The sequence below is a fragment of the Labrus mixtus genome, chromosome 6 (assembly GCF_963584025.1).
Source record: "Labrus mixtus chromosome 6, fLabMix1.1, whole genome shotgun sequence".
NCBI lineage: Eukaryota > Metazoa > Chordata > Actinopteri > Labriformes > Labridae > Labrus > Labrus mixtus.
The window spans coordinates 9,556,364-9,572,128 of NC_083617.1; the positions used below are offsets into that span (position 1 = coordinate 9,556,364).

Sequence of the window (15,765 nt, forward strand, 5' to 3'; positions counted from 1 at the left end):
CATATACTAATAGGTCTTTTTAAACACTGGTAATACAAAATGATGTTATAGAACATTTATTGTATTTATCTTGTGTTAATGAGCAGAAACCACAATGTTGTTGTCATGAGCAAACTTACATTTTAAGTATTTTTATACATTAATTTCATTTTCATTTCACTTATTGATATGGTTTGAATGGAATTTAGCTACTTTGTATTTATTTTTATAATTTTGGCTAAAATATACAATTTAAAAATGATTTTAAATTCTTATTCGTTTTTTTGGAAGGCACCTTGCAACCCCCGTCTCAAAGGCTTTTTCGCAGCTGAGGAACATGAACACATGGAAAATAGTGACACTGTTGCTTCTGTAACCCTTGGGAACAAAGTTCAATTTTGTTTCATATTACCCCTTAAAAACAAACAACTTTGACAAGCTTTATAGCCTAGCAGATTTCTAAATACTCGTGTTAGTTTATTTTCTTTGACAATCAATATGACAGAGAACAAACTTTTTCAGCAAATGATTTTTTATTTTGCCCTGAGTCATGACTCAATGTACTGCAGATCAAGTAAAGGCTACAGTCAGTGCTTTGTGTAGAACATTTTGTGTGAACTTTTATATTGGTTTGGATATGTGAATGTTTGCCTGATCAATTTGAATAGCTGTATAGCAATTTGAGCATTTAATTCACTTTTGATATAAAAACTTTTAAAGAATACTGTCCCCACCCACCATATGAGATAATGTAGTCCTGTTGTAGTTCATTCTGACAGAGCCTGAAAGGTTTATGTGCATTGTGCCACTAACCCCATCAAACTACTGCTGTGTTAACAAGATGAAATTCTCTGTATTTAGCTCATTTTATATAGCCTATGTATTTGTACTTTTCAACAACTCAAGTTAAGACAATCAGCAAGTTCCCTTGAATTATTTTATTTTTCCTGTGTTCCTTGAGAGCAGGCATTGCAGCCAAACAGCAGAGCAGCTTATCTCACTGCTTTCTCTTTTTTTTTTTTACCCCTCACTAAAGTCTAATGCTAATGACAGATTGTGTTGTGCTGGTCAAATAGGCTATGTGTGTTTAACTGCATTATTTTGAGGTCACCATGGCACTTGGTTAAGAGTGTCGAAGAGTTTGGAAACACCATCATATCGTCCCTCTGCCGCCTCGCTGTATGTTTGTGTGACGTCACTTGGGACCTCCCACTCGCGGAAAAAGCTCACTTTCTCCCAGCTCCTCGCGCAGGAGAGAGAGCGCGAGCGTCTGCATGGCTTCAGTCTTTTAAAACTGCTTCACAGACCGTTCAGACTTTAGTTTAATATTAAAACAAAAAAGGTGATTGAAGACAGAGGGATTACAGCTTAATGTTATTATAGTGTTCTTTTTTATTTTATTTTTTTTTTAATCAGTTTACTTCTCTGACGTTTTACACCGGAGCTTAGTAGGCAATGATTCCAGGTAATGTGGTGTCACGGACTTTCCTGTAAACCTCTGCTTCCTTCTTGGAGTTTTAGAAATCTTGTTGTAGTCTACCTCATGCATGCGGTTCAGTGGTTTTAATACGCTGTTGTTAACTCTGTATTTTCTATTATCTGTTACTGTTATTGGAGACTAAAAAAATACAAAGGACATTATTATGTTAAAGTTATTATCTGTAACATCGCCTCCAAGTAGTCTAATAAAAAGAGGAAAAACTGATTAAGATAAAATAAGATGTCTTTTAAGTTTGTGAAGAGTTCAAAAAGAGCGTTTACAACGTGCCATTTAAATGTTATATAGCACAATGTAAAACCAGATGTAGGATTAATCGCACATGATTGGTTAATTTTGTGTTTTAGGCCTGTATTTTACGTGGCTATACGCAAATAAAAATATTTAATATATGTCTTATTGCTAAATAGAAAGTAGTCGGCTCAGAGTAGCTCACAGTAATCCTAGAAGTCCAACATATTTCCTCACGAGATGTAAATAGTTGTATGTGCATGCAGAGAGTGATTCATAAACATGTCAGCGTTATGAAATATATGGGGATATTAAAACTTTCTATTTAAATATCGTGAATTATGGTCGCAAAAATGTGTTCCCATTTAAGGGGAATGCCGAGTATTTTGGTGTCTGGTGCAGGAGCCCATTCGTCATACGGACAATAAAGAGGGTTTTCGCCTGACACTGGAAATTTATGGTTGCCCTTCTTTGCCCTAATAACTCACATATTGTGTCACGGACTGACAGCCCTTGCAGAAAACAGCAAGCCTGTTATCAATCACACATCTTTGCATATTGTGAAACGTCCCCCCCCCCCCCCCCCCCCCCTCCTCCCTCCACACACACTTTTTTTTTCCTGCCAGACTAAAACACTGAAAACATTTGAAGGAATAGAGCTGCGTTCACTTCGACTGTCTTTTCCCCTTCTGACAAACTCACATTAAATTGAAAAAGAAACAGTTGGCCCACTTTAAATCTGTGGTTTATTTATATTACACATGATCCCAAAATGATGACTTATGTATTCAGAGAGAAGACAATTATTGCCTGTTGTCGTTTATTCATACACAGTTTACAGAGCAGTCAGTCATGCAGACCAGTGAAGGCCTATAAACTGAACCAATCTTTAAATACTGTTTGTTTCCTCTCGAATAAGTTTAATTTAAAAAATAATAGTAATGCACTTTTCCCCTCGTGGATAAAAACTTAGTTTTATTTTATTTGATTCACTGTCGTTCATATTAAATTCAATTCGTGTCACATTGGAACCTAAACTGCCTCGTGTAATTTATGTAGCCTAGAAAGGCTAGATAAAGTAGTTGTTTTTTAAAAATAATAAAATATACATTTTGCCCCTTGACTGTCCACTCCAGGTTTTCTTGCTCTCCAAGTTGACCTGTCAAGTAGATTACCACAGAAAGAGATTAATGGCAGAGGCGGGTTGCAATAATAATCGTTTTGTTTGATGTGACAACTTTGATAGGCGTTGATTTACTAACAAACTGATAGGCTTTTAATTGAGCGCCTCTATCCCGATTGAGATGAAAGGAAAAGCGCATTGAAAAGCTGCCCGATTGCCCTCGAGCCTCAATACTGATTAGCCATCTCAGCGGTGAATAGTTCAAGGCATTTTCAACTTCTTTTCTCCGCGGCCTGACACACCATCCCTCTTCTTTTCTCGCCCATGCCTGTCCGCTTTTTCTACCTCTTCAAGAAAATAAATCATTCTCATTGTATGTAAATAAAATCGAGCTGACATCAATATGAAATGTCTGGATTTCTTTTTTTGTGTTCCCCGGCTTTGTTATTCTTGTTGCTGATGACAGTGTGCCCGAGGCAGATGACAGGTTTGAACAACACAATAGCAGACGCGTTTAGCCAAAATGGACTGGGTTCACTTTTTTTTTTTTTTTTTTTTTTTTTTACCGACTTGCCTAACACTTAGAAATAAATGTAATGAGTGTTTACTGCAGATTGTTTAAAGTGACTTGGCCTATTGAGTTGTACATAAAAAATATTGTTAATTATAAATCCAAACGGCATAGGCCTATTTAAAAAAAAAATCATGAGATATATTTTTTTGTCTTTTAGATGTTTCTGAAAGTGTGAATGGCGCGCGTTTTTCGTGGCAGTGCTGTTCTTTCCCCCCCCAAAGGTTTCCTCTTAACTACATAATCGGCCGATTACGGAAAGAGCACTTTAGGACGTTAACAGCCACTTCACGGAGCATGTGAGCTGCACTGTCGCTAACTTGTTAAAGTTTGATCATGTGTGCTCATCCTTCGAGGGGGTTTTAACGCAGAAAACCAAAAGTTACAGACTTTGTTAAATAACCGACAGCAATGAAATGTAGTCTAGTCCACAACATTTCCTCACATTGCCTGGATTTGGGGGGATTTTGGCTGTTTTCGAGGCTTCTTTAAAAAAAAAAAAAAAAAAAAAAAAAATCTTAACTCGAGAGACGATTTAGTCTCTCCGAAAACTTGGTGTCTCTTGCAGAATGTCTCTCTCCTCCATTTGTTCTCCTCCTGCAGTCACACTGGCATGTAATCAGCCACAATGGCTGACATAAATCAAGCGCAGGATTGACAGCGTCTGACAAATAACTGATTGATTGCGGTGGAGCAGAATTGACACTTGACGGAGGGGTGGAGATAGAAATAGAAGGGCGGTGTATATTATACTGAAAACATGTGACATTCACATCCCTCCATCACTACATTGGTCTATTCCTGTCAACGCTTGTCTGTTTAGGGAATTCAAGCTGAAGTGGTTGGTTTTATGTTTGCCAGTCCAGGAAAAAGTCCCGGTCGTGGAGTTGCGGAATATGCACACAACTTGTACGTCTCTCTCGGCTCAAACTGTTGAAGAATCAAACAAAAAAAACCACTCCTAAAGATTGCATTTTTAAAATCAAATGTTAAGTTTTAACGTCATTATTAAGTCTCCTCTTGACTATTTTACAGACTAGCCTCTGATTCAGTGGTAAAGGGGTCAGTGAGGTTTGTTTTCACAGAAATCTGTAGCTCCTGATTTTAAAACTTACATTGTTAAACTGAGATACTCTTAATACAACCTATTTATGTTTTTGTAATTATGATTAGCAATTAAATTAGCCATAAATTAAGTGTGGGGTTTATTTGCTGACCTTACAAAAATGAAATTCTTCAGAATAAAAATGTGAAACTATTTAAGTGAGACAAAGAATATGTTTCAGAGGGTAAAACGTAGAGGAGTTGTTCATTTAGGTACATCCTAAATGGGTTTTTTTTTCCTCGTGTGCAGCTCCGTAGCCCCTACATCTAAAATAGTGTAAGCGTTCACAGCAAACAATATATTGCAGCCTATCTCCTCCCCCGAGCTGTCGAAATAGAGGCGCTTACAAAGAGGAGAACGTCACATCCCCTTGACCCTCCAATCACCTCAGGGTCCCATTTGATTGGAAGGCGGCAAAGGCTTTAATCTCGGACTAATTCAGCTGCTTTTGAAGTGAGAATTTCTACCAGTTCGTACTTCGGGAGTATAGAGCGCGGACCTGCAGACAGACGCACTCAAGGCGCAGCGCTCATGGTGCAAGACGCAGCAACGGATCTGCGATAACCTCGCACAGTCTCCTTCCAGCAGCCGCGCCTCGCTCCTTTACCGACAGGATTACCGATTATTGAACAGTTTCACTGTTTTTTTTTTTTTTTAATCCCCGAGAGAGCTTCGACGCTTCTTTTTTTTCTTTTTCGTTTTCTTAATGAATCTGACGAAAGCATCACCGTTTCATTTCCTGACAATTGGGACATGATCACATCGTCTGCTCTGAAAAATAGTGATATTTGTGTAGCCTGGGAAAGCAGCAGCAGCAGTTCTCGGAATAGCAGCTCAGCGAGCATCAACAAGCCTTTTCTCCACTCCACACCACCGTCTGATCCACTACGGCAAGCAAACCGACTTCCCATCAAGGTTTTGAAAATGCTTACTGCACGGTCAGGACACATTCTGCACCCGGAGTATCTGCAGCCTTTGCCTTCTACCCCGGTTAGTCCCATAGAGGTAAGAGGGAGATGTTTAATGTCTGTGTGTGTATAAAAATGTTCGTTAGGCTACAACTTACGGATCTTGGGATCGTATTGCTCTTATCCCGGGATAAGGGGATAATACCAACCTATCTAAATGTGTATTTGTTATTTGAAACAGGAATGTGAAGTATTAAGCGTCACAATTTGATCTTAGTGAAAATACAATTTTAGTTGTGTTCACGTAAGAGCCGTGCGTAATTGCTACATATGCATCTCCGTTTGGAAATGTCAGCAGTCTAAACAAACGGCCTATTCTCGAGATGTATCATAAAAAGATGTATCATAAAAAGAAAGCAGTCAATAAGCATTTAATAGCATTTTTTTAAACCTCCATTTCGTCTTTCTTTTGCAGCTAGATGCCAAGAAGAGTCCGCTGGCTCTGCTGGCGCAGACCTGCTCTCAGATCGGCAAACCGGACCCACCGCCCTCCTCCAAATTGTCCTCCGTAACAAATGGATCTAATGAGAAGGAATCTAAATCCGGCCCTTTAAAACTGAGCGACATCGGCGTGGACGACAAGTCGAGCTTCAAACCTTACTCGAAGCCGTCAGACAAGAAGGACTCGTCTTCTGGCGTCTCGAGCGGAGAGAAGTCTGGTTTCCGAGTGCCGAGCGCCACCTGCCAGCCGTTTACGCCACGGACGGGCAGCCCCCACTCCAGCACCTCGGCGTCCCCCATGCCATCAGAGGGGAAGTGTGGGGACAGGGATGAAAAGAAAGATTCTGATTGTAATAAGAACGGCTCTACGGACGGATCTGGCACCACGAGCCACAGCAGGATAAGCGTGAGCTGTGGTGGAATTAATGTGGAGGTGAACCAGCACCAGGAGACGACGCCTGGCACTAAAACCAGCTCCTCCTCGGACTCCCCATCTGTGACTTCTGTTTCCTCCGCATCCGTGCTGGGGTCAGGACTCGTGGCGCCCGTTTCTCCTTACAAACCTGGACAGACCGTTTTCCCCTTGCCTCCTGCTGGTATGGCGTACCCAGGTAGCTTGGCTGGGGCCTATGCAGGTTACCCCCAACACTTCCTGCCCCACGGAGGGAGCTTGGTAAACGCACAGCTGGCTAGTTCTCTGGGCTGCAGTAAGGCTGGATCCAGCCCCCTGGCAGGGGCTTCTCCACCGTCCATCATGTCAGCCAGCCTGTGCAGAGACCCTTACTGCCTAAGTTACCATTGTGCCAGTCACTTAGCGGGGGCAGCCAGCGCTTCCTGCACGCATGACTCCGCAGCTGCAGCTGCCGCTAACGCCCTGAAAAACAGCTACCCACTAATGTACCCCACACACCCCATGCATGGCGTTCACACAACGGCGCCATCATTTAGCGGACACCCATTGTACCCCTACGGTTTCATGCTCCCAAATGACCCTCTCCCCCATGTTTGTAACTGGGTGTCGGCAAATGGACCCTGCGACAAGCGTTTCTCCTCTTCAGAAGAGCTCCTTAATCACCTGAGGACACACACTGCTTTTACCGGGGCGGAGAAGTTGATATCTGGTTATCCCGGGTCTTCTTCACTGGCCAACGCTGCAGCAGCGGCCATGGCCTGCCATATGCACATGCCACCGTCAGGACCCCCCGGAAGCCCCGGAACTTTGGCCCTAAGGAGCCCGCATCACGCGTTAGGACTCAGCAGCCGCTACCATCCCTACTCCAAAAGCCCCCTGCCGACCGGGGCGCCTGTTCCCGTCCCTGCAGCCACCGGCCCGTACTACTCCCCTTACGCACTGTACGGCCAGAGACTCACCACAGCGTCAGCGCTGGGATACCAGTGAAGGACTCTGAAAAGTTTATAGTTCTAAGAATGCAAATATAAAGACTTTTATATTAACAGCGCTAAACGTATGGGCGGGCTCCGTGGACTTCTGTATTTATTTATATGTCTGCTTAAAAGCAGGCGATAATAGCTGCAAATGGAAAATATTTGAGCAACTCAAAAAGTGCATTATGTTGAAACTGAACTCTATAGGTAAAGTGAAAACACACACACATGTTAGAGTACTAATTCAAAGTAGGGGTCCTCATTTCGATGTTAATTTGAACTTGCTATGATTGTATTTGTTCTTATTTAATGTCTCATGGAGAAGAAAATAATTTACATGCATGTTTGTTTCTTAAATTTCAGAAATTGTCCACATTTTAAATTGCCGTTATTTTTCAGGTGTACACCTTGGAAAGAGAATTGGTATTTTTTTGTATGTATTCTGGAAAAAATAAGAAACAATTCTGTTCCATATCTCCGTGTGCCTCATTTTCTGAATTATTTACTTTCATCAATTTAAAACACATCAATTATAATGTTCCACTGAAAGTTTCTTAAAATCACTCTCTTTAATTTATTTATCCAAAACATGTCAGCTGTTTAGTAACAGGCCTGCAGCCTACATTTTAACTTTATGTCAAAACATACATCGCTGTTTGAACTGAAGACATTTTGACCATAATGATGTGCATCCTCTCCTCGTTCCATAAAACAAGTTTATATTCCAATTAACTGAGACGCTTTAAACATTTATTTATTAATAGTGCACACGTGTTATATAGTTAAAGGATGAAAAGGATGTGTGTGAGAGGTTGTGTGTTTGAAAGTGCATTTTTGTGAACGTATTTAGTTTGCTGATGGGTCAAAACAGTTCTCTGACATGAGTCTTATTACAGGTGTTACTAAATCCTGCGTAAAAAGTCAAATTTATTAAATACACCCAAAAAAAGTTTGACAAGGAAAGCTGAGATTCTGCGTTTTTAAATCCTGATCACACATGTGCATTTGACATTTCTTAATTAAAATATGTAGGGAAAAAAAAATAAAAAAATGTACAACCTTAAAAGAAATACTGAGGGTGGATTAAATAAATTGCTGGTTTTCAGGTGTGATACACAAACATTTTACCAGCGCCTTCGACTTTATTTATAATAAAATCGGTTCAGAGCAACACAAGACATGTTTCGATCCGAAAGGCCAATAACACGCTTAACAGCAAAGAGGTGTATGGATTATTTATGATTGCTTTACAGGACGCTATTAAATTAGCATTTGATCATTTCTCCACCTGTTAACAACATAAATCACAGCATTTCATTTGTCCTGGGAAAAAAAAAAAAGTCCGCCGTGCGCAAAGTTGTAGTATCCTCAAGCAGGTATAGCCTAAACGTGGTTTGAGTTAGCAAAAAACGCGTAGGCCTATAATCGATTCCCAAAATATACATTTTTTAAATGAACTATTACCAAAAGAATATTAACACATCTGTTTCATATTGGTTTTTTTTTACGGGTTTTCGTCTTTATCCCAGTTGTTTGCCTACATGACGGCATTAAACCTGCTGTGATAGTTAATTATGTTTAAGATATTGATGAGCAAAGTCAGCTGTTTATTTGAGATTACTTGTATTTTTAAATAGGCTAAGCTAGAGCAAACCTTAGACATGAAAATCGTATTTAACTTTTTTTTATATAACTGAGTTTACAAAACCACAGTGAAGTCAGCCATCTCTAAATAATGAACGGCTTTAACTCAACTTGGACAAAACAAAAAAAAGTATTGGCGAATGTATATTTTTCACGTGTGTCCTCACTAAGGTCGACTTCAAACATCATGAAGTTAGACTCTCAGCGCTTTTGGACACTGTTGACCCAGCTGCAGTCACAGTTATCGCTATTTATTTAGATACGCTGTCCCTTGTCTTTCTCACAGCGGTTATTCAGATGAAACAAACTCCTCTCATGGTGTGTATGAGGCCCACACGCGTCCTAAACTGATGTAATGACGGTGAAAGGGAGCAATTTCCATTTCTCCCCACATCATGGTGGCTGTGCTCGGAGGGTCCCGGTGGAAGGCAATTTATCATGTGCCCCTCCCCCTGGTCCTGTCACCGGAGGAACAGGCAGGCACATGTGTGCATGAATTACCAACCCTCCCACCTACCCAGCCCTCCCCTCCCCTCCTCCTCCTCTCTCCCTCCCTCCCTCACACTGGAGATTTGACACAGAGGAGAGAGAACATGGGGGATTAAAGTGTGTGAGAGTATTAAAGTGCATATTCACTTTGTCCATCAAGGCCTGAAGTGCTGAGGTGTGCAAGGAGCTCCACAGTACAAAAGTGACACAAAACTACAGCATACAATTATACTAATGGATTTATTAATTTAAATATAATTCTTGAATGAAGAACATTTTTTATTTTTTAAATCTGCTTGATTTTATTTGAATGAAATCAACAGGGATCTTATCCACCAAACTTAGAATCTGTTGAAGGGCCACAGAGGTCAATGAGGGGAAGCTTAAGGGAGATGAAGCACCTGATGTGGCAGAGCAAACGTTGAAGGTGTCTAGTGAAGAGGAATTTAAGGGGATGAATAAACTTTCTTTTGAAAACATGAAAACCAGTCCAAATCCAAAATAAGAAACAAACACCGCACGATGGAGCAGTAGAGAAAATAAACTTAAACCTAATACACTTCTCTGGACTTTAAAAAGAGGGGTTTTGGGGAATTTTACTATCATGTTTGAATATGTGGACCCCAGGAAGAGTAGTCGCTACCTTGGTAGTGTCTCTAGGGATAATATTAAAATATAGAAATGCAAATCTTTCGGGTGTGAGGAGTCAAAACCTTAAGGAGAATACAAAGAAGTCGTAAGGGATTATCTTAGGGAACATTAAGTTGCACATTTTCTTAAGTTTATAAAGACAACATTTCTATAACTTAATGAAGACGGTTGCTTACAGCTTCACATATATGCTCCTTAAGGCTGCCCCGTGTTAGCCCTTAACCTGCAGTGAAACACAACAAAACACACTCACCAAACTATTTTTAAAAATGTGCATGGTATGAAAAACAACAACAAATATTTTTTCAGGACTTAATGCAGCAATTTGAGATTTTTGGGACATTCTTGGACCCTCATAAAGAGAGAAAGAGAAAGAGAAAGAGAGAGCGAGAGAGAGACACTGCAGGAAAACTGGCAGGACATCTGGCGAAAGAGAGAGAGGGAGGGGGCGGGGGGAGCCCAGGACGTGAGTCACACACCTCACCCCATATTCAACCCTGCTGAATTACCACCACTAAAGCTGTCATTAGTGGGTGTGTGGCACAATATAAAGACATGCCGTAGTCTGCAGTGGCAAGTCTATAGTTCGTCTAACAGCTGTGTCAATACGGGGAAGCTGCTATAATGTTCAACCCCGCGCCAGACATAAGTCAAAGAGTGATGATTATCTTTTATGTATGTATGTGTGGTTCTTGTATCAGGATGCAGTTACTAAATAGAAGCTCTCAGTGATCAGTAATGGCTTTGTTTGCACTGTTGACTTTATGGGTGCTTGATATTTCTGACTTGCAATTATGTTTTACAAGTACGTTTCAAATGCAAGCAGAGAACCGGTCTCTGTTGCCATCTCCGGCTTTATACACATCTACTAATGTTCATTGCACATATACCTGCATGCCCACTATATGTCCTCTCACTCCAATTGTAATAAAAGGAGTAATCTTAGCCAGCTGGATCACCCACTGTCATTATCTAAGTGTGTGATTTATGGTGATACAGTCGACTGAGGTGTCCACAGCTTTGTGATTGCATTAATGAAGTCGTAAAGTGAGCCGCAGGAAACAAAGCATGGACTCTGTGGTTGACTATAGACCCATTACAAGAGTAAAAATCCACACTAAATCTGCCTATTATCCAGGAGATTACAAAAAAAAAAAAAAAATCAGCATTGTTGTTTTCATATCCATCAACATGTGAAGCACCCTTTCTGGACAGATTGATCCTGGGATGGAGACTCCAACTGAGAGCTGCACTAGAGGTAATTTGGTTCTCAAAATGTGTGCCAAGGCAGACAGGAATCCCTCCCAGCTCTTTTACATGTGGTTACCCTCCTCATTGATTTACAAATGTGGAAGTGCTCATCCAGGTGATGTGTGAGAAGTGGCTGTGTTGATCTATCCGTGCCACTCAGATCTGTAACCGGCGAGACACTTTCTTGTGCTCAGACGGCCTAAATGAGGTCGTTTCTGTCTGCTTTGGGGATGTACGGTGCGCCGGGGTGTTTTAGTGTTCAGATAATTTGCCCATTTTCGGATTCTGACAAAGAATATTTTATGGAAATGCAACCCTTAATGGAGTATGTCGGAGTAGTATGTGAGCTGATGAGGTTGTTGTCTGTCACTGATGAATGTAAAAAGCAGAGAAAATGTCAGGAACAGGCTCTGCTCCGAAGGGCTTTTTGCCTTCATTTGAAATGCCTAAAGCCGGCATCTTCAGGACGCTATGGCACACAATCACAAGGTTATTCTAATTGTTTGAAGCTGTGTGAATAAAAACACGAGACGCCTTACCTCAGCGGACTATCAAAGACAGAGTCACAGAGCTTAATTTGAGATAAAGGCATTTGCTTTCCAAGTGTTTTTTTTTTTCTTTTGACAGTTTGAGGTTTCAGTCTACCACATAATTGCCGTCTTCTGCTGTTCTCTCTCATCTGTGAGTAAATCCTGACGGTGTGTCAGCGGCCTAACATGACAGGACGAGTACATGATGTCATTTCCATGGGTGTGGGCTACCAATTACCATGACTCACATGCTTACTAGCTACATAAACCCAGGTCTTCTATTATATCTGATGAAGACATAAGGATTGTACAAAGCTTGTCATTTTAATGTCTTCCAGGGAATGTGAATGAGTATAACATTTAATAACTAAAGGATTAATGAGTACAGGTTTAGTCTTCATTGAGGTTAGTCTATTATGCACATTGACATGCGTAAATATTATACACAACAATAAAAGTCTCCTTAAACAGATTGTAATTTGGGGATTTTTATTCTAGGTGTTATGCAGCAACTAGCCCCGAATGTTCCTATGAGCATTATTGAATATAAAAGGGTCACTGAGTTAGAATTGATGACTATAATGATGCAAAAATACACTAAAAAATCCTCATCTTTAATACTGGATTCACTGGAGCTTATTTTATAAACAATTTATAATGAAAAAATAATACAAAAATTGTCAGTGAGTCAGATATTAATGAAGTGTCTGTATTGGTTAAAGTAATGTCTTCATTGGACTTGTTTAATGTAACAGTAATGTTACAGTATATTAAAACTATTTAGATGACCTGACATCACAAGATTAGTTATTCATAACCCAAAGACAGTTAGTATGTGTACTAGCACAGTTAAGTTGAGCTACAGTCATAGCTCGATAAGGCCATTTAACTGGACTACTGTCTGCATCTCAATATACAAACACCGGGGCAGAATGGATTTATTGATGGATGGATGTCCAACTCTGCTACAGCAGGCGGTGATATGAACCCCTTTCAGCTAGTTACTATTGCACCTTCTCACAGTTGACCTTGCTAACAAGTTAGCATGCTGCAAACTGGTTGAAAGGTGAAAACATGGACAACTTTACAAATCTGTATATGTCATACATGCTCTAAGCTTTATTTTTGGTTCAAATGTGATTCACATATTCCTCTAGCTTATGGTGATATCTGAAGGTAGTTTTGATATGCGACGCATATATGCTGTTTGACTTACAGATCGGGATCTGTGGAGCATTCACAGAATACCTAGTTAAGCTTGGGTGCGATTGGTGCCTAGGCCTATACATGCAATAATAAATAAATCCCCAACAGCATTATCTAGGTGTGTGAGTCGACATTAAGAAATTCCACTGAGTACCATTTCAGTCAGACGAACATGTTTTTATGCATTTTAAAAGTCCAGTTTTAGTTGGACTAATACAATAAATCGAATATTTCTAACTGAATGTAAATGTACTGATGGTTCCCAAAGAGGAAAAGTTGAGCCCCCCAAGGCCCCACACCAAGAAAGTGATATATTCCTTTCTGAAATTAAAATCTATTTTAATTGTTTTCATCAATAAAACTCCAACAGAATAGGCCTACTAACACTTGTCCTTACTCATATCTTTAGTTAAAATGAAAATGTAATTTTGACAACCGCAGAGCAGGCATCGTCTAATGCCTCCCCTGCAATCTTTAGGGCCAGACCTGCATGGACCCCAGGCTGAGAAAACAAAGATAGACCACACAAACACACATAAACATGCTTACAGTAATCACAGTTACAGTATATACTCTGCTATGTTTGTTATAGTTTCTTTTTTATTGTTGTTTTATTACTATGTGATGTTTTAATTTGACCTGCCAAAGGGACTAGAGATGTAAACTAGCTCTGAGCTAACTCTGGTACAATGCATCAAATGGCAACATTTATGTTTAATATTGTACATGGTCCCTTTACAAAAAAAATAAAAAAATAAAAATTACCTCTTACAGCTACCAGGTAGAGTTTTAATCTAGCAAGCTAGCCAAAGAATTATTACTATCACTCAATTTGGGTGGCAGGTGGCTTCAACCTGCTGTTGCTAGCTATAGCAGTTACTGAAGTCAACCTTTCAGGCATGTTGGGGTTGGTGGCCTGCTAATTTAATTTAGCCTATTGTATTTACAGACAGACATTTGTTCTCCAGCCTTAATGAAAATCTTGTGTATTTCATGTTGGCACAAATGAGCAGGTATAGGTGTCTAAACTTACTCCTATGTTAGCTTGTTCTTTATCAAACCCCCAAAAGGAGATATGAGGAAGTGCTCAGAAGCGGGCTATTTTCCACGAGAATTTTCAGCCTACACAAGTCTGATAGATGAACTACTGCGGTATGCTACAACCATAAATATGATCTTTTCCCATGGGATAGTTGAACGCGTTTCACAGCCCCTCTTCTTTCCAGCACCAACTTCTATATATATATATTGTCACTTCTGGCTTCAAAAAACATGCTGTCATGCACAATCCAAACCTCGAGGCATCAAAAAGGTAATCAACAAACCAATAGGTAAAATCACTGCAACCACGCCTACTATTTATAGTCGATGCATTTAACCAACAGCGGTAGTATGATTATAATACTCGCGTATAAACCAAAAGAATCAGTCATAAACCTGTAAAGAAACATGTAGGGGAATAAATAGTCCCCTGTATAATGGTGGTACTACATAGGAACAATTTAATTTAAGAAGCCACAGCAGTCCCAGAACTTTCTGTATACAGAAAGAACAGGAAGGGTACACTCCACTGTGATATTCTCCAGAGTTTCCTGGTCTGAGCCAAGTGTGAAAAACAGCAATATATAACACTTATGTGATTTATGAGAGCTATATTTATCACGTTGATATAAACTATTCAGCTATTACCAGCCTCCACATTACTCCAGCAATTCATTCATGTCAGTGGACCAAACAATTCCCTCCCCTCGACACCGCCAAGCCCAAACCAAACTACTTCCCTCTCTCTGCCTGTGCCCAATATGACTTTCAATAGAGACTTCTCCAAGGAAATAAGAGGAGAGGGGGACATTTCTCAACTCATCCACATGCAATAAGTGATGATGCTGCGATGTATCACACATTGATCTGAGGCATTTGGGGGAGCCGAGCGTATTAAGAAGGGAGCTCAGCAGACTAATGGGCCTGACTGGGAGACAAATTGGGCCAGACACACAGCAACACAGCCGCAGGAAATATGGTGGCTCGCATCACTTTTATTGCTTTAATGCATTTTAGTGTTAACTGAGAAATTGAACCTCAAATTACCTGCAATCCATTTGTTTTTTTTCCCTTTTGTTGGTGTCTTCCACCCAGCAGAAGGTAAATAGTGAAAACATTATAGGTGGCTGTGTGCTGAACAAGCAAGTGTCCCTGTTTTCCTTTACAAATGAGTTTCTCATTTTAAATAATAGGCGATTTTAATGTTTTAAAAACTATCAAGAAAGGCTGTTTCCTTTCCTTCCAGATAATATGGTGATAAGGACATTATGACAGAGGGAGAAAGGAAAATGTAAATGACTAAACAACAAAAGCACTACATACATTTTTTCTGTAATTACATTTAGAAAATGATCTCCAGAATAAGATTTTGCATCTGAATACAGAATCTGTAATCAAGGGACAAGATTTTAGTTTTTTAGATTTGTATGTGTTTGTCGTCCACTAGCAATTTTGCATGCTTTGATTTTATACAGGGAAATAGTTAATCGGCTGTATTCACACATGCACTCCTGAAAATTTCAGAACAGCCTGCCCCTGAAATCTTCTTTCATTTCTTGTTCACACATGTACCTCACAGCAAGGAGGTTTTCCTGTCTGAATAGTGTTAGTGTGTGTGTGTTGGGGGATGTTGTTCACAAGTATTTATGAA

General features: G+C 40.0%; 1 protein-coding gene across 1 annotated transcript; it reads left to right on the forward strand.

Moving 5' to 3' along the window:
• Positions 1-4,913: 4,913 nt before the first annotated feature.
• znf503 (zinc finger protein 503) lies at positions 4,914-7,776 on the forward strand. Its single transcript, XM_061039886.1, has 2 exons — positions 4,914-5,512; positions 5,891-7,776. The coding sequence occupies exons 1-2, from the start codon at positions 5,261-5,263 to the stop codon at positions 7,313-7,315; spliced, it is 1,677 nt and encodes a 558-aa protein (XP_060895869.1). The 5' UTR covers positions 4,914-5,260; the 3' UTR covers positions 7,316-7,776.
• Positions 7,777-15,765: the final 7,989 nt, after the last annotated feature.

Coding starts and splice junctions, on each gene's coding strand:
- znf503 (XM_061039886.1), top strand. CDS start 5,261: ATGATCACATCGTCTGCTCTGAAAAATAGTGATATTTGTGTAGCCTGG. Junction 5,513..5,890: donor CCCCGGTTAGTCCCATAGAG/GTAAGAGGGAGA, acceptor TTTCTTTTGCAG/CTAGATGCCAAGAAGAGTCC.